Source organism: Sphaeramia orbicularis, chromosome 1, assembly GCF_902148855.1.
Source record: "Sphaeramia orbicularis chromosome 1, fSphaOr1.1, whole genome shotgun sequence".
NCBI lineage: Eukaryota > Metazoa > Chordata > Actinopteri > Kurtiformes > Apogonidae > Sphaeramia > Sphaeramia orbicularis.
Window position 1 is genome coordinate 17,156,009 of NC_043957.1, and position 25,540 is coordinate 17,181,548.

General features: G+C 39.4%; 1 protein-coding gene across 1 annotated transcript in view; it reads right to left on the reverse strand.

The window, feature by feature from the left end:
• The window catches only part of dnhd1 (dynein heavy chain domain 1), a 62,243-nt gene that overhangs the window by 16,767 nt on the left and 19,936 nt on the right, over positions 1–25,540 (reverse strand). The window contains exons 19-34 of the mRNA XM_030124785.1: positions 22,332–25,455; positions 22,111–22,234; positions 19,598–19,757; positions 19,224–19,506; positions 16,415–17,903; positions 15,302–15,407; positions 14,539–14,653; positions 14,272–14,455; positions 13,070–13,172; positions 8,996–9,124; positions 8,641–8,832; positions 7,552–7,971; positions 3,760–4,174; positions 2,374–2,466; positions 2,149–2,295; positions 205–383 (exon numbers count right to left, since the gene is read on the reverse strand). Coding sequence (XP_029980645.1) covers positions 205–383; positions 2,149–2,295; positions 2,374–2,466; positions 3,760–4,174; positions 7,552–7,971; positions 8,641–8,832; positions 8,996–9,124; positions 13,070–13,172; positions 14,272–14,455; positions 14,539–14,653; positions 15,302–15,407; positions 16,415–17,903; positions 19,224–19,506; positions 19,598–19,757; positions 22,111–22,234; positions 22,332–25,455 — 7,263 coding nt within the window. The remainder of the gene's footprint in view (positions 1–204; positions 384–2,148; positions 2,296–2,373; positions 2,467–3,759; positions 4,175–7,551; positions 7,972–8,640; positions 8,833–8,995; positions 9,125–13,069; positions 13,173–14,271; positions 14,456–14,538; positions 14,654–15,301; positions 15,408–16,414; positions 17,904–19,223; positions 19,507–19,597; positions 19,758–22,110; positions 22,235–22,331; positions 25,456–25,540) is intronic.

The window sequence follows — 25,540 nt, forward strand, 5'->3', positions numbered from 1 at the left end:
TAGTAGGTAACAATCAGCTTTGTCTCAATAATTACTATTTTTATTCATATTATTACTGAAATAAAACAAGCAAAGCCAGTTTTTTGGTTAAAAAAAGACAATGGACTGTGGTTGACCCTAGTTGCATCCCATATGTCCCCATACTTTTTTGGTTCTACAGACAATAATATATGTTGCTATAACACTGAATGCTGGTTTCGTCACCTCCTCCATGATCAGTTTGTCCTGCAGCGACTGCTTGTCATTCTGGAATTGTGAGTGTTGAATCAGCAGCTCTTTGCGCTCGGACTGCAACAGCTGTGTCAGCACCAGCTCCTGGATCTCTTCAGAGCTCAGAGAGAGGTCAACCACATTTACCTTGGGCAAGATGGATGGATGGATCTCTGAGGAAAAAAAAAATATTGATTAACAAGTGAGCTGCTGCTTTCAGTGTGGTACATCATTTCTATAGTGGGCGTCCAGGTTATTGTCTTTTCAGGTATGTCGTGTCTAACTCTCTCAGCAAAATGAAACATCATAGCAGGATCTATTCTTTATACTACAACATGTATCATGCTGTTGCACTGAAGGAAGTTTTTCAAACTCCTCAAAAATATTAGTTTTTATTAGAATGTTTGTGTTTGTACTGCAGGAAGTGGAGACTATTACAGTTCTTAGAATGTCATTTTAACGGTCTATTTAGCTACTTTTACAGAGCAACCTACATATCCACAGATGAAAAAAGTGACATAAGATTATAAAATAAAAGACAACGATAATCAAATTGGATTAGTATTGAAAAACAAAGTGGTATGGCTGTGAAAAATATTCACAAAAAATTCAGGGATGTTAAATTCCTTTTATTTCAGGGGTCACATTCAGCTCAGTATGTTCTCAAGTTGGTCAGACCAATAAAATAATAACATAATAACCTATAAATACTTACAACTCCAAACATTTCTCTATATTTTGAGTGAAAAAAAGAATAAAATCACATGATGAAAATCTTTACATCTAGAAACTAGCCTTTAAAAAATGTTAATAACACGAACAACCATGAGCAATTCGCAAATTGTTAAGTAAAATAACTGCAATTTTTACAATATTCTGCCTCAGTTTATTATTTACAAAAGTACATTACAACTTACAGACCGCAGTGGATCTATAAATACACAAAACATTGAATAACAGGCAGAATATTGTTAAAACTGCACTTATTTTTCTTAAGACATTTCAGGTTGTTCGCAGTTGTTCATGTTATTCACATTTTTGTGAAAGGATATTTCTGTAAATGTGAACATTTCCATGCAATTTGAATTTTCTACACAAAAACAAAAACAAAAATTTGGTGTTGACCACAGACCAGCACGTGCAGTTAATACAGATATTCGACTTGTAAAAGCCTCTGTAGAAGGTTAGTGGCTCCATTGGGATTAGGCATAATTTAACAACAAATTAATAAAAACAGAAAATAAATAAATAAATACAAATACCAGAGGGCAGAGGTATAATCAATCAGCTGTACAATGCATCACTGACTAAACAAGTCTGACTCTCAACCCAGACATTTCCTAAATTACTTCACCTTAAATGTACAAAAGTTCAGAGCCCAACAGTGTACTATCATCACAAGTTTGGATGTGATAAATTCAGTAATGATTCAGTTAAAGATCCAGGGACTTTGAATCCATGATTATCTTTTGTGAGTCCTTGTTCCATTGAAACCATATCCAGATATTCTTTAGGCCAGTTCTCCAAAATGAAACAGTGATGTTTCCCCACTTTCCAATGTCTCCTATTGAAAATGTGGTGCATCATGACCATGGATGGAATTGACAGCTGAAGGCTTATATGGGCGTGGAGGGGCATCACGGATGGACAGCCCGCTACTTTTTTAATTCATAACTTTTGAAAGTTTAAGACAAATATTACACATACTTGGAAATGTCAAAATACTACCTTAAACATACTCAAAGGGTAAAATTTAGTTTAAAATATTTTTAAATGAAAAATATCAAAAACTATTGCGTCATTTATTTATTAATCAATTTTATTTACTTATTTTTTCTTTTTAAGAAATTTTGGGGTAGTTTGGTTCCAAAGTGTTTTACTGTCATCTTTTTCTCAGATGAAACTTTACGCATTCTCCAAGTCTCCTCTTCTTCTTACCTCTACTGAGCATGTGAACAGGCAGATCAGTGGAGAGGAAGAGGCAGAACTTAGGGTGGACTCGTTGAAAAGCAGGACGTGATAATCTGGTCAGAAACTGTGCACTGGGGACTGCACGTTCCATATGAGTAACCAGCACTCTTAGACCTGAAAAGGTAAAAACAAAATAATATGAGACATCCATTTAATTATTAAATGATGATGAGCCAACAGCCTTCACCTAACCTCTCTCAGCAGCCTGGTCCAACTTGAACAGCAGCTCTGAATTATCAGCACAGATGTCCATGTCATACTCCTCCTCATCCTTTGCATTCTCTCCTGCAGTACAGACACACAATGTGAGGTTTTCTTCGATTCCATTTACAGTCCAGATATTATGAGACAGAACTACAATAATCAGTGGCCTTGAACAACCAATATACGTGTGGTAGTTACAGCATATTCTACAGAGCGTGTGACAACAGAATTATGTCGTGATGTGACACACAAAAGAGGCTAACAGCAATTTGGATTCTGTAAAGTTGCATGAGCCTCTTTTCTACCACAGGAACCTTTATCAAATTGGATTTTGAAAAACCGCAGTGCGTTTCCACAAAAATTATAGAACAGAATAGAATAGAATAGAATAGAATAGAATAGAATAGAATCGATATTTATTGTCACTGTCACAGGAACAATGAAAATCAGTTTAGCAGCTCAGTTTATATTATATTATACTTATATCATTCTTCAATACATTTGCATTGGACTAAAATGTGTTAATTTTCAATGTTCATATATGCAGCTGAAACAGGTAGACTAGTGCATCCCAAATTTTCCAACATTAACATTTTAATATAACATTATAGTCATTATGGCCTTTAGAAAAATGCTTTATGGGAGGTGGGGTGTGCACTATAGGCCCCTGTGGCACCGCCTAAGCTTTGGGCCCAATGGCATTTTTTTCCCCTTACATTTACTTTTATAATTTAAGTAGTTTTGAAACCAGTACTTTAATAGTAATAATAATAATAATAATAATAATAATAATAATAATAACAATAGATTAGTTTTCTATAGTGCTTTTGTAGACACCCAAAGCGCTTTACATTATTGATCCATTACTCATTCACTCTCACATTCCCCCTCTGGTGGTGGTAAACTACATTTGTAGCCACAACTGCCCTGGGGCAGGCTGACAGAAGCGTGGCTGCCAATTAGTGCCTACGGCCCCTCTGACCACCACCAAACATTCATACGCATTCACACACCAGTGTGAGTGGCACTGGAGGCAAGGAGGGTGAAGTATCTTGCTTGAGTTGATACTTCAACTTCTACAGAAGTCTTTTTAAACCCTAGTATCTATAATTCTACCTGAGTAATAAATGTGAGAACTTCTGACACCTCTGTTGGTAAGTGTTAGGAAAAGGCCAGAATGATCAGAGTGATGGTCGCTGGTTTCTAAAGCAGCGGTTGGCAAAACAAAACCAACAGATGCCAATGTTTATATATGGCAACACAGAAACGATAACCACATCAAACTAAGTGCAATCAAAGCAAAATCAATGACGACACTGGTACAAAAAAAATGTTTTTTAATCCCCATCTCTGCTGACATACACAAGGACATACCTGAGATCACGCAGCTCATCTGTAAATGCTGCTGGGAATTTGCCAGTAGAGGCCAGCGCTGAGCCCAGGGCTGTGTGCAACCCCAAAGATGCAGCTTCACCAGAAGCCTGCACAGCCGAGCCTCTTTGAACTGAAATTCAGACAAACCTAACACTGAGCCCAGAGGCACCTGCAGTTTTTCACCCACAGCAATAGGAAAACCAGGAGGTGGGCGAGGAGCTGCAGCCTTAGGGGGTGTAAACAGGGATGTTCTGGGGTCGCTGGGGTTGATGTCAATGCTCCCGGTCTGACAGAGGGCCTTCCATTTACTCAGCAGTTGTTTGCCGATGTCGGGTGCAAAAGGACCTGAATATGAGATTATTGCAGCCAGGACGAGGGCATCACCAGCGGAGGTTTGACAACTCAACTCTGCCATCTGAGGGCAAATCAGAAAAGCAGAATTATTCAAATAAAGTAACATATATCAGTGATGTATATTTCAAAATGATAGCACTTTACAGAACAGCTTGATAATGACATGGTAACAGTTTCTTAATAAAGTGGTAAATATTAAGTAATACTATAAAAAAATACCAAGTTAACAACTGTAATAGCCTCGATAATGACAGACTGAAGTGTAACAAGGTTGTATTGGAACACAAACCAAGAGGCAACAACACAACACGATATTCACTTTTGTTTCAATGTGATATAAAAAGAGATTACAATAGCTTTTCGATAGAAAAATCTCATTCCTAGTGAACACAACTAGTGTCCTTGTTGTGTTCTTATTACTGATTAGTGCAGTGGTTCTTAACCTTGTTGGAGGTACTGAACCCCACCAGTTTCATATGCGCATTCATCGAACCCTTCTTTATTAAAAAATAAAATATGATTTTTTTCAAATTCAAGACACAGGTATATGTTTTACTGGTGCACAAAATGAACCGTGCATTAACATCACTGTGTTCAAAGGACAAAACCAATACAGTGCATGAACTCAAAACAAATGACATACCTTTTCACAAAGACATGACCTTTTTTAGTACTACCACACTGAAATGGTTTTAATTTTTAACCTTATGTATTTCAATAATGAACTTATTGTATTTATGCTATTTATCATTTTTAACATTTTAACACACACCCATCACCTAATTTCCATCAGGCTACAATAATAATGAATATTTACTGCAAATCAGTGTGACTGACAGCTTTAGCGTAATACGATTTCTCCATCCGCGACGGTGTGTCGGTCGTCACATGACTGTAACTGACCAGTGCGGTGACCGAAAAATGTAAACAAACGCTACACATGGCTGCCTCCGAGGTTAACAGGAAGTAGCAAAAGTCATAACAACGATGTGGAAAATACTCAAATAATTCATCGTCAGACGAGTGGAAGAGATTATAAACACTTCTGGATGTGTTGTAGTGCTATAAGCAACAACAATACACCACGTATATTGGATGTCAATCAGAGAAAGAGTCTCTGAAGCCGTTTGTTTACATACACGGACCTAGCCCGACACACACACCCAACTAATGAGTCGAGTGTGTGTCTTGACCTCCACAGAACCCCTGAGACTGGCTCACCAAACCCCTAGGGTTCGATCGAACCCAGGTTAAGAACCACTGGATTAGTGTGATGACCCATGTGTTCCTAATGGGTCATGTATTTCTGTTTTGGTTTTTTTGACAGCTCTCTCTCTCCCTCTCTTCAGTACCACCAGTATGTGATATGTTGATCAGCTACAGGCGTGTGAGTGGTGGAAGCTGACGCTGATTGGCTGGGAATGAGGCAATAAACTGGCTGATGCTGATTCCCAACCGCCTCTGCTCACCCCACTTCCAATGATGGAGGCCTGATGATCGTTCTGTTTGTTTGCTGTTTGCTGTGAGAGTTTCTCAGAAATGAGTGAATTTTGTAAATACTGTAATTAGATTAAGTAATGTAAAAGGTAGCATGAAGTAGGATGGAGAAGCCCTTTTTGTTTTTTCATACTTTTTCTCCGGTTTTTGGTTCGGAGTTAGGTCACACTGCTTGGTTTTTAGCCTGGCCCTTGAAGGGGAGGCAAGGGGTATTGTATTTGGTTTGGTTTGTTTGTTTCTTTGTTTGTTTCACTCTAGCACCAAAACTATTGGTTGAATTCATACCAAATTGGGTTTATAGATTACCAGTGACCCAGAATAGATGTGGTTACATTTTGGTAAAAGTAGGTCAAGGTTCAAATTTCTTGTGAATTTTTTAAACCTTTTTTTCTCTCATTTACTTATCATTGGGCGAAATTTAAAATGTCTATAAAAACATCACTTTTGTTTCAATTTACTTCAAACTTGGCACATATATAGAGGCAATATAGACATGATGACATCAGCTACAATATGTGCGAGGGGTGGGGTTTGTTGTGTCTGGCACCACTTGTTTCTTATTTTGTTTTGAAGGTTAGGTTGTTAGGTAGCTTGTTGTTTTTTTGGGGTTTTTTTTCCCATTCTTTGTTTATTTGGAAAAGCAAATTATACAGAACTTCCCTTATGGCTACAATTCAATTTCCACACGTCAAATTTGAAAGAAGATGCTAACCCAAGACTTTTAGCCGAATATACAACAAATAAAATAAAGAAAGAAAAGTGGGCTGGAGGAGAGGGTTTACTCCGCTACTTCATCAACAAGATAAAACACATTAAGGTGTGTATGTTTACCTTAGCCTAAACAGAAATGTATATCATGTAAATGTTTTCACATAACTGATATATTCAATTCACATCAATAACAGGTTTTACATAGTTTGTCCATTCTGACAAAAGATTCCCTTTGACCCTTAAAAGAAAATGACAACTTCTCCAGAATGTAAATGTCCTGTACGATATCAATCCATTCTTCACTTGTGGGTGCTTCAAGCTTTAACCACTTTCTAGTGATAGTCTTTTTACTTGCTGCCGAAAGCATTAACAACAGTTTTTTTTTTTTTTATCTTTCAGAGTCCAGTTATCACATGAAATATCTCCTAAATATAGGGCTTCACATTTACAAGGAATTTTTTCAGTAAAAATGTTTTTTCAGTGTTCACACAGCTGTTCCCAAAATGGTTTAGGTAGCTTGTTGTTTATTGTAACTTATGTCTGGGCCTCACATTCTTGAGGATGGGATGACTGGGGCACCTTTTAAATATGTTATGCTCAGGTTTCCCCTAGGCTGCGGACATAACACTAGTCTGACCTAAGTGCCCTAATCTGTTATGGTCTTTGTATGCCCTGTAGTGTGATTGCTCTTTGTATCAAGAAGATGATTTTCTCGCTTTAAGATGTTGTCATTATCAAAATGTCACTCTGTCTGCTAAATGTCATACTGTGTGTAAACTGTTATTGTTATATTTCTAACGCATGCAGTAAGTGCCTGATACAACACCTTTTGGGTATAAAGGTGTCTTCGTTTAGACGGTTAACAGAGATTTCTCCTCACACCTTGACTGTTATTTGTTGCTGTGTGAGCTCTTATTTCTGCACAAATAAGGCCTTGAAATAAATGGAGCAGTTATCCTTTGAGCACCTTGTCTCAGAGTAGTGATTTTCGGTCTTAGAATCCCACAGAATTCATCTATCTTATGTTTACCCATCGCTGACCTTTGATTCAGGCACCTTAATATCCTGTTTCACACATTTGAGTCCATTGTTGCTCCGACAGACCCACTGTTAAAAAACATCTAATTATTACTTGGACAAATACTTGGTATTGCTTAATGTTTAACGCTTTAATACCAAACTATTACCCCATGTTCCTACTAAGTTGTAATTTAAGTGCTACTCTGTTACCTGAGCAGCATCATTCCACATTCGAACATATTTCTCCATCTGTCCCTCAGCAGCAGCAGCTTCTTTATCCATTCTTTCAGCTTCATGTAGCTCCAACAGCTGCTCCTCCAGATCCGTTCTTACTGACTGCAGCTGAGCCTTGACATTTTCCAACCAACTGTGCGCCTCCTCCTTCTTCTTCCTGACCAGCTGTAGTTGGCTTTGTGCCTCTGCAGCCTGTGCCTGCAGCTTCTGCTTAAATAACAGTTGGTGTTGCATAGAGCAGCACTCATACACTGCCTGCACCCACTGGCACAAGGACTCACAGGCCTTACTGACCTCTCGAACAGACTCGGGCACAAACTGGGGACTGTGGACAATGTGGCCGAGCTGCTGTAGCTGCTCTTTTGTCAGGCTATAGCGGTCGAAAAACTCTAACTCCTAGGAAAGGGAGACATATTAACAAAGAATAAAAACCATGTATCTGCTCTACACGTTACATCATAGCTGCATTTCCACTGCAGGGTTATTTTTACAAGTCGTGTGTGTCTCCATAGCAGGAACTGTCCCCAGTGGACAATAACCTGGAACTTTTACATGGTCTAAAGGAGTCCCTGCCTCAAGGTAGGTATTCCATGAGGTCCCGAAAAACTCCTGGGTGGGGCTTGAGGTTTACTCAGTGCTGATTGGGTAAACTCAAAGCTGGATATGATGTCATCAGAAAGTGCCAAAACAAGCAGCATTTATAAACCCTGCTCTGTCAGACAATGACGACTGACAATTGAAACTGATTACGTCGGTGGCGGGTCCTACTCTGCAGTGGACACTAGAGGCCCAACTGAGAGAATCCTTCCGTCTTTTACCGGAAAGTTCCTCAGTGGAAACATGCCTCATGTGACACAAGTAGTACATGGTTTACTATCAGTCAAAACACCATCGCCTCTATTACCCTAATTGAAAATCATTGCTGAATTAGTGCTGGGGATTATATCTCAAACAGCGCTTTGTTTATTACAACTTTATGGACAACAGTATATTTGTACTACTGTCTGCTATACTGAAAATAATAGAGTGGGTAGGTATCAGATTTTAGCTTTTTTTTTGGCGCACCTCAAACAAGTTTGGTCGTCCAAGTAGCTGTTTAGCACTCTCCCAGCCAGGTGGACAATTGAACAGCAGACACACTGCATCCATGACCTTCACCACCCCTTCAGGAGGCTCTCTGTAGTGCCGAACTTCCTCCACATCAGACGGACTCAGACACATAAGAACCTTCAGGCCTGACTGGAACACAGGTCTGATCTAAAAGGCAGGATTTTAACATGAGTGAATTTTCTGTGCCACTGAAATCCTCTCAAATGCATGGGATTCAATGATCCACTACTAGAATGTATCACTGTAATATTTTGTTATCTATATGTACAAAAGTATTCATAGTTTTTGATAAAAACTCAAACCTGCCTACCTGTTTCTTAGCATCGCAAATCTGTTCCTCAAGCTGACACAGTTTCTCCTCCTGTTCCACACATTTCAGTTGTGCTTCCTCGAGCTGTTTCCTGTGATCGTTTACAGCTCGGAGAAGCTCTTGTTCATGCTGCAAGACAAAGTGGGGAAAAAAATATTGTTACTGGCCGGCATTAAAAAAATATACATAATACAAGTAGTGATTCACTGCTTTTCCTTTAGTAGAAGTATGCCACTGTATAATAGTGCAGACTTTAAAATGTGATCAAAGTATAAAAGTAAAAAGGATCTCTACTGTACATGTCTTTTACAATGTTTTTGTCATTTTATTACCTCTGCCAAGGAACGGCAGAGGTTATGTTTTCATCGGCGTTTGTCTGTTGGTCTGTCTGTTTGTCTGTTAGCAAAATAACTCAAAAAGTTATGGACAGATTTGGATGAAATTTTCAGGAAATGTTGATACTGGCACAAGGAACAAACGATTAAATCTTGGTGGTGATCGGGGGGACTGATCTGCCTTGGCGGAGGTCTGCGCTCTCTGAATGCTTTTCTAGTTATTTTTGCTGCATTTTTGTACAGTTTTTGGTGTTTTTGTTTTGTTGTGTCATTTATGTTGTTTTAGGCCATGTCCACACAAAGCCGCATCTTTTCCTATCTGATCTTTTTCTTTGTCGTTTTCAAAAAAGTGCTCCGTAAACACAGAGTCATTTCAGGAAATATCTGTGTCCATACGAAACCACCGAAAACACCTGAAAACGATGTAGAACAAATGCCAGACCTGTATGTGGCATTGTAATGCTCTCGCAAAAAACGGAGAAGAAGACGTGGAGCATGTACATAAAGCTTACTTGGTTCTACCGGGTCTGATCCAGTATTTCCTTCTGGTTGGTTCACACCCGCGTAGACTGGACGACTGGACACCGGAGCTGGACACAGCTGTATCACGCACCCACACTCACAAGACTCACTGGTTGAAACCTAGCGGTGGTAACGACCCCAGTGACGTCTCATATACACTTATCCTTTGCCTGGTCACTGGCGAGTGACTGAAGACCCCCTGCCCCACACATACACTGATTCGACGACGATGGAGGTGATCAAAGGGTCAGCTGTCATCTGCATCACCCTCCTGTGCCTGTACATGTGGTACATGGACACATTCTATCAGGTATCTGATCCTTCACCACCGCATCACATTCCTGTTGCGCCCTGGTCTGTCGGAGGACAGCTAGGGTCAGAGGAGCTTCGGGGATGTCACAGACGTGACCTCCACCTCATTGATCACCACGACTATAGCGATAACACACGGTGGCGAGTGACACGTGATCTGACACGACGTGTCACTAATCTGTGTGCTATGTGTGTAGTTTGATGCCACACAGCTCGCATGAAGATACTCTGTTCGCTCCTTATCCTCTCTCGATCAATCACACACTATTGACAATGATAAAGTGGACAGTGGCCGTCTGTCACGGCGTACCCCTGGCTGGGGTTGAGACCCAACGTGACCTTCCTTCAGAAATCCAAGAAATTTCTCTAGAGACACTAATATTACTATGGTACAGAAAAATGTTGTTTTTCGGCTCAGAGATCTGTCTAATCTTTTTTTCACTCCACAGTTTTGCTTCCATTCCCCAGTCACAGAACACACACGGTATAATTTGGGACACACATCTGGGTGTAACATTACTCTCAAGGTAGCATGTGGGTTAGCAAATTGTGAAAAAAGGGCTGATAAATTTACTTTTCTCCAGTTATAGTCCTTTACAATCTCACGGCATTACTAGGTACACCATCCCCACTGACACATTATGATGCTAAGACCTCATATTTTTATTTTATTTTATTTTATTTTTAATGTTACTACCACATATAATGCCACCATAGCTCTAACTCCTTCTGATTATGGGTATGGCTGTCCTACAGATATGGTGTGGACGTGTGGTCAACACTCTTATTTGTATCTCCCAGCGTGATGGGCAGGTACATGTCACCTCTCTTATTTGGTTCCAGCTACCTCCAAATTGACCATCAGCCCAGTTATGTCACCGCCTCATACCCGTGTAAAACGGGATCAGATTTCAGGTGGCCATAAGTTTGTAATCAGTATTATTCCCATGTACGGCCCTGATTGTTTAGCTTGGTACATAGAAGAACTTTCTGTGGAGCTAGAGAATCTCACTGCGTCTGTTGAACAGGGGTTTAATGACCAGTGAGATGAAAGCTCTCCGCACTGTCGCATTACAGGATAGGGCAGCTTTAGATCTCCTATTGGCTGAAAAGGGAGGTGTCTGTCATCTTATTGGCGACCAGTGTTGTACCTATGTACCTGATGTTTCCACAATCAGTTTGATCACCTTAGACGAGTCCTACATGAGGAAAACACTGCATACACTACAACAGGCTGGGATTTTTGGGGCTGGCTGCTGTCTGGGGGATGGAAGGCAATGTTGATGAAAATTATTTCTGTGATTTTTGGTGTTTGTATTACTCCTCGTATTATCCTGTTGCATCATTCCAATAATACGTTGAATGATTAGCAGTGTGATTGGTACTTTTAGTATGGCATAGCATGAAGTGATTGATGATTATGATTTTGATGACTTAGATGATCTTGATGATGATTTGATGGTGTATGAAGAAAGCAACATGTAATCCTGTCAAATGTACAAAAATTGTGAAACTGGAAATTACTGTTCTGACTGATGTCCAAAAGCAGATAGATCATGGGTGGATTTTTATAGTATTTTTTTCCATAGTATTTTGCTATTTGTCCTCCAATGTCAAACCTGATCTAAAAAGAAAAAAGAAACAAAGTCTGGAAATTTGGCTACATATAATTTATCTGGAGAATATCTGGAGAAATATGGCTTAATTAGGTTGTCTTTGGGTTGATAATCATTTATAATCATTTATTGATACTCGTACGTAAATTTTATGTTTTTGCATGATTGATTCGGTTGAATAATCAAAAGGGAGGAAATGTGGTGGAAAAATTTATTTTTTATATTTTATACTCTTTATATTTTATACTGTTAGTACATCTTCTTTTAATGCTGAGTCATTATTCATTATGTGTGATGTTTACCACTCTGTAACACCCCCAACCCAGGAATGGAGTTCTTGCCTTGAGTTAAAACCCAAACACCTAAATGTCTGAATGTGTAGATAGAGGATGGCGCCTGCACTCCAGATTGGATCCAAGCAAGGTTAGAGTGGAGAGGTCATCATGACCTCTTCACGGAGCAGAGAAGGAGTAGTATGGGGTGGTACGATGTACGCAAGGAATGACATCATAGTTTGAGGGGGTTGGATTTGGTTCTATATAATCTTTAGTTTTCTCTTGTTTAATGAGACTTCACTTACAGAGTTTCTCTGTGATTGACTTCTCAATAAATGCATTTATTTATTTTAACTCTAACTTTCTCTCCTCCTCTTTGTGTGTGGGTTATCAGTTGAACATTTCCATAACACCCCTCTCTGCAGGAGATCCAAGAGCATGTAGTGAATATTGTTAGCTATGGTTGTTGGAAACCCTTTTCGTATGGACTGGGCCTGAGTCTGGCTACTTTCACGCTACTTGTCATACGCGATATGAATCCATGGAAACAGTAAGGGTCTGTGTTCTATCCATGTTACTGTAAATCCATTTAGACTGAAATCAATCTTACTGTCAAGGAAGGTAAGCAACAATGCTGCAAAAAAAACAACAATTTTCCACTAATGCATTACATCCACAATCATATAATCCAATTCATCATTATTATTATTATTATTATTATTATTATTATTATTATTATTATTATTATTATATGTGAAGACTCTACTTAAGACATTGTCACTCTTCATAATCTTCCAAAGTGTAATTAAACAGGCATAAGTGGCACTCTTTCACTTCTATAAGTTAAAATGGAGTGTTTTCATTTGTTTAGATGGCTATTTGAGTTACGTTTAACAATGGAAAAATATGAAAATCTTGTAAAAGAAAATTGCTGCAGTCAATAACACTGCAACCTTATATATTATTGATTCCACTTGATTTGCACATGCTGAACTGCTCTATATTACACTATACCTGCTGCGTCTCAGCAACCTTCTCTTGCAGCCTCATTAAGTCATGTTTGTACTGCAGAGCTGTGCGCTTCATGACATCCAAGCGTGCTAATACAGCTTTCACTCTGAAAAAATAAGACAGTTTAAAATATGCATTTGCGTTTCAAAAAATGTAAATATATGTAAAGAATATATCAGCTGTACAGGCTTCTGTAATTATATGACAGAGCCAAGACAGAAATAATACCTTTGTTTGGTTACTATGACTATGATGATGTTTTCACACATTTCACAAAATATTCAGGTTTTTAAGCATATGCTGAAAAAGCTAATGTTCCAAATAAGCTGCTTCCATGGCTAATAAAAATGAATACTCCCACCACATTCCTGTTTATATGCAGCTGTGCATAATCCAAACAAAAAATATGATTTTTTTCAGAGTTGGCGTTTTTGGCTTTGTTGAAAACACTTAGACTGAGGTATTTGTACATATCCAAAAACTTGTTGATATCCTGTTTTATAATGTTCACAGGTATGATAGAAAAAAGTGGGTCTTTATTGAGAGGCATCCATCTCAACCGGTGAAAATCTTATCTCTGCCCCAGCTGAACATTAACAGGAGCCTTTGTGTCACAACCTGCAGTGAAAATGTCAACTTGGATGAGCTGTGTACACATTCAGAGAACCCTGCTGTAACACAAATAACACCAACAATATCCCACACTTAGAACAGTAGATGTTGTGTTTATGATACTGATCAAATTCAGAATAGTGTCATAATCTGAATAATAGTGGAAAATTAGTTGCAGATAAACATAGCATATTTCAATTTAATGTATTTTGGCATTATAAGAAATTGCCTCAAAATGTGCTGTTTCTAAACACAAAGATACTCTCACATTTATCACATGGTTTGACATTTAAATCACTAGTCTGTTTACAATTGGACCAAAACCAGACGACCAAGTAATGAGGTACATAAATACATCTTTACTAACTAATGTAAAGCTTCTATTTAAATAAAATAGCACCACTCTGCAGAATATTTTTTGATCAGTGCATCTGCTTCTATTAAATAAACCATATATAAATGTTATTTTTTTTCGTAGACAGTGTCAGACACTGTGATGGATATCACACTGCCTCTTCCTCCTGTATACATCCTAAATTGCACCAAAATTGCATTTTTATTTTACTGTTTTTAATAATGAATACAACATTTACCTGTTGGCCTTTTTTAGCCCCTGTGTATGCAGGTGGTTACAGAGGTAACAAAAGTGGGCAATGAACTCCAGATAGGTCTGAGGGCTGAAAGGCTGGGATGTTAGAAGTGCAGAACCATACTGACGAGCAGACTGATGAATCTGAGCCATGGCCACAGACAAGCAGCTCTCTGAGCCTTCTGTCACTGTTGAATAAAGAAATAGGTTTTGCACTTGTACATAAAGTGCTGGTAAACGTGTTGAAACAAATGCTGTTTGTCTGACTCACTTTCATGGGGGCTAGTTCTGAGGCACTGAAGGGCAAGGTCCACTAAAGACTGGTAGGACCAAGGCTGGTACAGCTCCACGCAGCAGCTCAGGCTCAAGGCCTTAGCCATTTGTGCCTGAACAAAGGGTATGGATATGAACGTGTATATATGTATATATATATATATATATATATATATATATATATATATATATATATATATATATATATATATATATATATATATATATATATATAACATACATACATACATACATACATATTGCTGGTTTAGACAAAGGGGTGAGAGCGAATAAGCTGTGCCTCTTCTCATTCCTTTTCGAATATGACTCCTTTCTTTTTTTATTTGTATTATTATTTTTTGCTTCCTTGAATTTTCATTTCTATATTATGTTATGCAAAGAAGTCAATTAGTAGCAATCAGGAAGCTTGTACCATTTCCATATTCAGAATAACTCAATAAAAAACAAAAAAAATTAAATGCAGACTGTATCTTATATATGACATTTTTTCAACTCAGACATTATATCACAGTACATTCCACATGGTTTAGAATAAAATTATTAACTGGTCAACAAATTCAAACCACAATGACTTAGACAGATAGTTATTATCAGATCAACAAATTAATATTACTTAACTAGCCTGCAAACAAATAAATACTTTAAAGACAGTTTATAAGTATGCTATGTGGTTTAATCCATGTTATGTTGAGACAAGATTTCAATACGTTTGATAATTGAAAAGAAGAAACAGTCTTTACTTTCAATCCAGGAGCTGAAGTATCTGCAGGCATCTTGCTGCTCTCTGATACAGTGAATGGCAGCAACAGGAAGACATGCACATTTTTGTGGATTTGTCCTAAATGTCTTTGTGAAGAGAAATAGAAAGAAACACATCACATTTTTTTTCCTGTTAGGACATCCATGCAAATCATTATCACTTTACATGTATACATGGCACATAGTTCTATTAGGCCCCATGTCCACGTAGTCTTTTTTAAGCACCAGTATCTTTTTATAATTGTTCCCCTGGAGAACAACATATGCACTTGCCCTACAGTGCCCAACATTTTTAAGCAAGTTAATCCTTACACTTTTAATTGAAAATCTCTGAACTTTTCTGAACAATGCTGTTGTCACTGAGGCTGCTCTTCAAATAGCCAATTAGCATGGCCAGAACTCATCACCCCAGTAACAAGGAAAATGTTAGAGGTTTATTCATCTACTGGGATGAGAGCTTAGAAATGATCATAAGCAAGTGCTGCTGAGTGTTTTTATCACCATACAGCCTTTACAAAAAAAAAAAAAGAGCCAGTTTTGACAATAAAAAAGGGACAGGTCTGTCTTTTACCACTAAATAGACTGTCTGTAAAAGGCTACTTATGGCTATTTAACTTTATTCATTTAGCTGTAGCTGATAAACATTACAGTAATGAAATGTTTGGTGCAAATTTTTAATAAATATTGTCATTTTTATTTTGGGGCTCTTTGCTTCAAACAAAAAACAAAAACAATTCATTGTGTAGTGGAGGAAAGTCAGCTGCAGTGTAGTAAGTGAGTAATTATGGTACAAATTGCTATGCAGGCATGGTTTAAGATGTTCCAGGTTTGTGCAAATTGGATCTGGGCGAGAATGTAGCATGTAAAGACCTTTTTCAACATATGATAAAATGTTTTCTTAAGGCTATATTTTTTTTTTTTACAATAGGTTTGTGTAAGAATGATTGTTGTCATAGAAACCAAACCTACACATGGATTTTTTTTTTTTTTTCTCTCCCCACACAAGCTTGATCACAACACTCCCCAGCTCCCTGTCAAACACTCTGCAGACACAGACCTTTAAAGACAGGAATCTGACACATATTTTTTCTTACTTCTCAAACATCCAAATATCCATATTGTATGTTCTTGAATTTGTCATTCTGGACATGACATTTCTCAGCTCCTCATCAGTGCACAGCCTTGGGTATGTTCTGTGGGCCATCGCTACCAACAGCTCTTCACGGGCACACTGACTAATATCCTCATGGACCAATATAATAACATGAACTCCACCCTCTCTGGTCTGATTTCTTGCATTCTTCAGGATTTCATGCATGTTATTTTCATTTCCAGAATGCACCTCCACCAGTTTGCAGCCTGTAAGATAGGCGGCAAAACGCACAGTAGTTTTACGTCCGGTGCCTCTGTCTGAGCCGATCAGTACTCCATGACCTCCAGGAATCAGCAAAGCCCTGAAGATGTGCAACAGCTGACGTACCCTCTGTCTATGTACAGCATATTTGGATGTAAAACCAAAGTTATTAACACAATGTTCTTTATCCTCTTTTCTTCCCTCCATGAAAGTGGACAGCTGCTCTACTAGTACATCAATGGTTTGCTCCCTATAAGAGACACGGCTGAAATTTTGCCTCTTTTCTCTTGAATTTAGGACCTCAGAGAGCTCTGGACCATAAACAGTCTTGACCGTTATGTCCTGCAAATGCTGAAGAATTTGGAAGTAAAAAGGGTGGGTTTTAAGGCTTGCCTCCCGTGAGTTTTCAGGCTGCAAAGACACTTCAGGAAATCTTTGGGATTCTTCTGGGTGTGTCACGGAGGACGGTTTTAGTTCTTGTACTTGATGTAATGTATTTGGACTGTCCATGACTGTATTTTGTGTGACTGGTTTGACAGCAGGATGAGTAACACTGGTTCGGTCATCTGAACATCCAGTCAACACAGTCTTATAGTCTGTTGTTGCGACCTGGGCAATAAGTTCCACGAGTGTTTTATTTTCATCCTCTGTGCACAATCTGTCACTAAAGGTATGGACGCATTCATGTATCCACAGCTTTACTACATTAAGAACCTTTTCTGGAGGAAGGCCTGGTGGTTCACCTTCAGGAAAAACAGGGAATCCTTTCTTCTGCAGGTCTGGGTAGCTGTGTCGCCACAAACGCATCCCCTGAAACACCTTCTCTAGGTCATGAGTGGAGAATATGAAATGGGGTTGCTGTGCAGTGGGCTCAAATTGATCACATACTGCAAGATACAGATGTTTAGTTGCAGTGATGATACAACGTGCCATTTCTCCAACATTCTGCATAAATGGCATGAGCCAGACTTTGAGACCAGGAGAATGAATAGCCAGTATGACATCCAGAGACAGGCTGGGGAGCACGAATATAGAGAAGAGGCGAGAGAGTCGGGGGGATATCACATCACTTTGGTGATTGTTCGGTCCAAAGACACGACATGTAGCCATGTAGCTGATGGTCGCAGAACTCAGGAACTTGAAACAGTAGGAATCAAAGGTGAGAATTCCTCCTTTAGAAATGCTTTGTCTTAATGTTTCTAAAGCTTTTGACTCCTTCCCAAAAGCATCTGCAAATAACAAAAATAGAAACATTCACTTCTTTGTGCTTTATATATTCACATTCAAATTTCATACAGTGTTTTTTTTTGCCTTATGGAGAATGGAGAACGTTACTTTGGAGGAGTCGACCAGTCGTGTGTTATTCTCTCTCTCCCTTCCATCACCTGACAGCACATGAGCCTTCATTCAGCGCATGTCAATACTCTCATCTTTCTACATGAAAACATGGAACGCAAGGTAGTGATGCTCGGATCAATGGACACGGGTCAGGTTGGTGCGGGTCCAAAAAATATCACTTTATTTGGGGGGCGGGTTAAAAAATTGTACAAAAGCGGGTTGAAAAAATAAAAAAATAAAAACAACCCACGTATCACTAGCACAAGGCCAAAACTGAAGGAAGAAGACAACTCAGAGTAGGATTACTAAACTGATTGTGATCTAGAAAAACTATGGTAAGAAATGTTCTGTGAACCATGTAAACACAACTGATAATGTATAATAATGTGGACAGCCAGTGTGTTCGGATTATTCTGTTCATTTATTTCATGAAGACAATGCGCTCTGTTCTCTAACATGCTGTGCGTCTTGGCTCCAGCTGTCTTAACCTTTTCCCACTTTACGTTGTTCACTTAAATTTAAAAGAAAATTCAAGGTGTTAGCCTATGTTTTGTTTGGTTGAATGTCTGAGAAGGACTGTTGATGTTTTAGTGTTTCCAGTTTTTTATTCTGCTCTTTACTGTACATTGTTACTGTTCCAGTGAACGTTTGTACAAGTTGCTCATTATTGAACAGTTGTGTGTCTGTCTTGTTCCTCCACTGTCCATGTGACGATGTCATCATACGACTAGTTGACTCGACTTCGACTTTATTGACAAATAAGTCAATCTGAAAAAACCTGAATTCACTAGTGCCCTAATGGAGAATATGACGATATGTGTTGCTTGTTGGGACAGGTGCAGCATCTTGTGAGGTCTTGTTTAAGAGGTTATTTGGTTAACGTTTTGCTAAAATAGATGATTAAATCAGCCTATCTGATGGAAAAATGGACTGCTGGAGATGGGAGAAAAGAAAGAAAAGCGACTGTCAGGTGCGCTAAACAACATAAAGGATGAATTTATACCTATGCGCAGCACTGATCGGCAGGATTAATAAGTACTCTTGCATTACAGATTAAAATTTCATTTCTTTGGCAGAAATAACTTATTTAAGCTTTTTAGTCAAACAAAAAATACACAGCACAGGTAATAGATGCCCCACAAGATGGTGTCCTGTTGCAATAACCAACATAGCACGAAGTCAAATTCACATTCTCTACAATAAACACTTACCACAGGGAGCTTCATGCAAATCATCCAAATACAAAAGCATTTGTGACTTTTTGGGTGTGGAGCTCATTGCATCGGTACAGGTCCTCTGGCAGCTGATGTTACTCAGTATAGTGTACAGGTCCCTGGAGTTTAGAAGTGGACTAGCTGGGAGGCTTACATGTGGCCGGTCAAAACTCAGAAAAGTCTTGCAGAGAGTGGATTTTCCTGAACCAGGCTCTCCTGCAAGTAACACTGGCTGCTTTGCCTCCAACATGAGATTCAGGAGGTAGGAATATTTCCCACACTGTATAAATACAGTTAGAACAATTATGACAAATACAGTTTCTCAAATGTTTCAACATTTATTTTCACAAGACTAGAAAGAACCTACATACCTTGGATGTGATCCAACTTGTTGTATGTGTGTTCTTGGGACATATATTGCTGTCAATACTAAAAAAGTATTCAAACACACTCTCTTCCTTGGGAACCTCTATCTGGTACCGGCAATTGAGCAACACTTGATGTGCAATGGCGTCAAAATGTGGCCAGAAACTGAGTTAAAAACAGAATATATGTGAGTCTTTATAGATTCCAATTTTTGTCCTCTACTTTTGGTCCTTCCATCTGTTGACAATTGTTGTTGTCTGTCGTACAATTAGCTTTGGTTATTTGGTTATGCAATATAAACACAAACGTATGGGCTATGGCTGCAGCTGTATGGTTTAAAAGAGTGATATTTTGCTTTTTTTAAATGGAATTATGCATTTTAAAACATTTCCCTGTCATCTACATAAACTGTAAATGCTATGCTTGGGTCTGAATTCTTCATTAATTCTTCATTAATTCAACTCCACAGGTCCATCTTCAACCCTATTTATGAGTAATGACACCAGAAAGGTCGTTTTGAGCACTGGCCCTTTAAAGCTATACCGTATGATGTGGCATTTTTACACTTTTCTTTTGTCATCTTAAAATGCTCCTAATAAGTGTGTGTCAAACTAAAATGTAAAAGAAATCCACCAGGTATTGAAACTCAAAAATGTTTAATTCTCATATATTTCTAATAAAAGTCTGACCAATCATTTTAGTCGGTCCGAATGAAATAATTGGCCGAACCTGGCTGAACCTCCTGTCAATCATCCATTACGGCTGTCCAGCATCCGATCCATTATCTCCGTCTTACGTCCGATATGTGTCCCTCTGAATCTGACGCTTCACTCGCGCTGCTTCTCCTGTCACTGACCACAGTCTACTGTCTAGGATGTGTATGGATAGAACTGACATGCACATGTGGAAGGGAATAAACGGATTTATGAACAGAAACGACAACTGAGGGGCACAAACGGGAGTCTGATGAATGAAGGATGGAGATAGAAGTCCAGAAGTCAGCTGTACTGGACTGAACAGGTCTGCATAAAGCTCAGCTTTTATGACAGTGGGACTCATACAGGTGCAATTACATGGTGTCACACAATGTAAGATGATGTAGGATGATAATTGTATGGACTATGAAACTTCAAATGTCCACGGAAAATTCGCGGAGGCTGCGCGTTCACAGTGCGCGCGCCCATCCCCTGGGCACTGCAGTGAAGACACTGACCCAGTACTGCACAGACCAGGTCTACTGATGGAACAGGAGCCGCGGGCCCGCGGCAGGTGGATGATGCATCTGATTACTGAGGGAGGGGTCCGCGGACACGCCAAAACGGACCGGACCGGACCTCCACCTCTGCTTCCTCCTCTGTTTCCATCGCGCATCAGGAGAGAGGAGGAGAGAGGAGGAGGAGCCTCAGAGCTCAGGCAGAGGGAAGGGGGCGGGGCTTGGGAGGGAGGCAGGTTGTTCATGTTCAAACTTTTACTAAGTGCTGTGAGAAATGCCACATCGGTAGGTATAGCTTTAAATCCATATGAGCCACTTCACGCCCCACCCCCTCCAGGTTGGTGACTGTGCTGCTGTTCAACCAACAACTGAACATTTTAGGAAATCAGATCGAAGTTTGGACATATTTTCAGTATGGACTACGACCGCTGCTGCTGACAAACAATTATGTCGTACTCAGAGAAATGCTTGTCAGAAGTCTTGACCTTATATGTGCAAATGTCGTGACATAACTAGTTATAGATGTAACAAACTAAGCAGGAATTATAACGGGTTGTAGAAATCCACTTGATTTTTGCCAAAATTAATATAAAGATAGCTTTGCAGCACCTGGAGGGTTCAAATTAAAACTTTTTGAACTATTAAGGCTCTCCAAATGCACAAATAAATGTACCAAAGACTAATGAGAGTGGGTTTAGCAAAATATGACCCATTTAAGTAGTAAAACAACCTACACAACTGTGTCATTAGCTTTGGGTGAGTTTACAAATCAATCAGCAAATGTTTCATTTTGTGTACGCACATATGAATACATGCTTATGTGCAATGCATTTATCCTTTCTAGGCTGCAGTTAATAAATGCCATTGTCTGTTGACAATGTTGTGCTAAATTCCAGTGTTCTGCAGAATTTCACCCCATAATTGACCCTGAGTATACTATGCAGTTTACCTACCCTGAATATAAAATGCAAAAAAAGGGAGTTGGATGATTCTGATTACATTTAGAGTTGATTCTCTGGATCTGGACCTGCTGAACTACATAAGTTTTAACCTCCTAAGACCCACTGTCCACATTTGTGGACAAGAGTTTCACAACTTTATACAAAAAAAAGAAAAGAAAATTGTCCACCACAAAAGACATTCCATAAAAATTTTTAAAAACTGCATCTGAAAAAACTGTTGCATCATGATGTTTCCAATATAGGTACTTATTTAACAAAAAACAAAAAAGCTTGTACTTAGCTGACATTTCCTGGGTCTTTGGAGGTTAATAAAAAAAAAAAAAAACGCGTAAGATTCTCTTACCTGGGATGCAGATGTCCACCAAATCCCCAAATGTAGGCCACCAGAAAAAGGTTCCTGGCAAGGAATTCACATCTAGTCTGGGAATCAGTGCCTGGTGAGTTAGTTCCATGCAGATGAATATCTGCTGGGGTGACCGGTGACAGAAGGAGTGGTGTGAAAACCAATATCACTAACATTTTTAAAGTTCATGTTAATAGGTTATACTGTGTAAGTGTTCATACCTCTTATGTCTACTTGTTTTAGCTCTTTAGCCTTTTCCACATCCTTCTCAAAATGCTGTAGGAGGGCATGGAGTATCCTCACAAATGACATTATTTCTTGCAGTCCGTATATGGGAGTTTTACAAGATTCTTCCTTGGAATGGATTGCAGAGTTTAGAGACTTTTGCCTGATGAGACTGAGAGTGTTGGCAAAAAGATCCTCAGACAGACGGTTCCACATTTTCAGAATCTCTTGACTGAGTCTATATTCACAACACAGAGCATCCATTTGACTCTTCCACACAGACTTCCACAGATCAGTCCCAGTGAAGTGAACAAGGGTGCATCGGGTCACTGTAGAGGGGCTTGCATTGCTCAGGTCTGTGATCTCCATGACCAGTTTCAGATTTGATAACGATGGTACGATTCGTTCACTCGATGACAGACACAAAACTGGGTCTTTGGGATCACAGAGGGTGGTTAAAAAGTCTAGCCATCCAGGTTTCCCCAAAGGCTCCCCATCCATCACCAGCCACCTCAGAGCTGGAGTTTGACTGCTTTGCTTCTTGTATATTTCATCGTTTATGTGCTCATGCTGCACTGATTCTCTCAGCATTTTTGTAACAGCTCCATCTTGCCAACCTCTCTCCTCACAGACGTGACCAAATAATTCCTCATGGGACATGGCATTAGGGAATAAGACCACAGGATTGATACAGCTCCAGCTTGTTGCCTCTGTGTCTCTTTTTACAGCAATGCTTTTATCAAACACTTCTTTTTTCTTGGCAGCCAGACCATTGAGTGCACCAGCTAAAGCAGAGTAACAGGTCGTCTTTCCACTCCCAGTGTAGCCTAGAAGTATAACTACATGATGTGATTTCATGGCCTGGTAGACAGTAAGAGCACTGCCAATCATATTAGCCTCAGGTTGAAATCCTTTCCTCTGCAGTTCTTCTGAAACTGCATCTTTAACTTGATTTCTTTTTTCTTCTTCATCGAAATACTGTTTAAAAAAAGGGAACTGGCACACTATTGGAAATGTGTCCTTGAAAATTCTGTAGAACTGTGAGGCATTCTTCTGCTCATAAATGAAAGGAAATAAGATGGAAAGAATCGCTTTGACAATTGCTGTCTCTTCCTGAATAACTGAGAACTCTGAAGTGCACATAAACCTGGGGGGGTTTTCAGCTTTTTTACTATCTGTGCCAGCAAATTCTGCAGTTATGCTTTGTGCAGAGACTGACTCAGTTTGTGTCTTAACTGAATTTTTAGGTGAGTTTAAGATTTCCTGTTGCATTCTACTTTGTTTTAAGTGCATTTCAGAGGCAGAGATTATGTTTTGCAGAATGACCAGATAGCAGCTCTGGTCTTTAGTGATGATGTCAGGCAAACAGAGGGAGTCCTTGGACAGTTTCATAAAAGATACCAGACGGTGACTTAAAGCCATACCCTCTATGAAACCAATGGAAGTCAGCATTACTTCTGCAATGATCCTGTAATCTGGATGAGTTAATGCAATGGGTCTGGTTGCAGTTTGCAGACTTTCTGGTAGATCAAATGCATGTCCTTTCGATGAGATGAGAACACAGCCATAGTTTAAGGCAGCAGAGACCCTTTTACCCGCTATATCTATGTGGTATTCTGAATGAACACTGCTTTTGCCACTTGAGAGCTGTTTAACAGATCTGTCCCCCATCTCTTCATTTAGTCCTTGATCCTTCATTGTTATCTCTGAAAAGCGCTGGTGAATATCCTCTAGATGTTGACCAAACGATGACAGGACCCCTTCTGTTAATAAGTCCACAGAGTCTAGCACGAGCCATGCTCCGGTCTCAAGGGCACCCAAGAGTAGATTCTGAACAACACAAAGGTTCATGCTCAACCAGCACTGTATATTGACAACCTGTAGGCCAAGCGCTTTTCCTAATTGGACCACGGTGCTTTTTTTTCCAGACAAGCAAGGTCCTTTGATAAACCCACATTTGTAGCTTGTCAGAGCAAGGAGAATCCCCAGTATTGCTCGATCTGTGGAGGGGGTATGCAAAACCACCCAGTCTTCTGAACCAACATACTCATAACCATACTGTAGTCGATGTCCCAAAATGTCCACATAACATGATGAATAATCACTGCCTTGTAGCTTCTGGACATCCAGATGGTACTTCAACATACTGAGCCACTCAAAGGATGACTCCAGCTCACAGTGGACTTCCATGAGTTGTGAAAGCTGCTGTGAATGGTTCATTGTAAGTTGTACCAAAGCACGGAGACACATCATCATGTAGTTAGAGGGAGGTTGACTTTTGGCTGCATTCACTCGACCCCTGATGAATCGGCCAAGGTTTTTCAGTTTTACACTGTTGTATGCTTTTATGTCACTCAATTTCACAGGGTTAGATTCTTGAGATGCTTGATGCATGACGTTGCACCACGCCGCCTCCTCAGCCACCAAAACACACTGAAGAGGGTATTCACAGAGTAGATTCAGCACAGCAAGGACTTTTTTAATCTGATCAGCATTATAATTGAGTATATCTCCAATTTTCTTCTCACATGTGAATACTTCATTGGCCAGGTCAAGCTGATTCTGTGCAATAGCACATTGTTTCAAGAGCTGTTCCATTGTCAATTTTAACTGCCTTTCAAAATCACAAAACCAAACAATGGGACTGAGATTTGTTTCCAAGGGAGAAGAAAAAGTAACCTTTTCCTGGAGGCTGCCAAAAAAACCCAGAACCTTCATCTGTATCTGGCTATTAGAAGTAGCTCCACAACTTGTTTGATCTTGTGCATCAGATGATTTTTCACAGTCTACCTCGAGGTCTTGCACTCCTTTAAACAGTTTGCGCACAAAAGGCAGCATTGTGGCAGGGGATGGCTGCAAGGAATATATTAGTTTTACTTCCCTGTCACTCAAAAACCTGAGCCTTGGAAATTGGTCACAGAGGGAATCCAGGAGATGCAGCATCTGGTTGGAAACTGCTTCCATCGTTGTGAGACCAGAAATGAGAATCTGGCAAAGGCTTTCACCATGGAATCTTCCATTGGTTGTCTTCGAATGAACACGGGTCAGAATGCGTGGGTCATTGGATATGGACTGCATCATTTCTTTAAAAGTTTCATCCACCGGTCGGAATTGCTCCAACTATATTAAAGAACAAAAATTATTAATCTTAGACTTTCAACTTACATGATAGTTTTAACATCAATAGTCTGACAGTGTTGAAGAA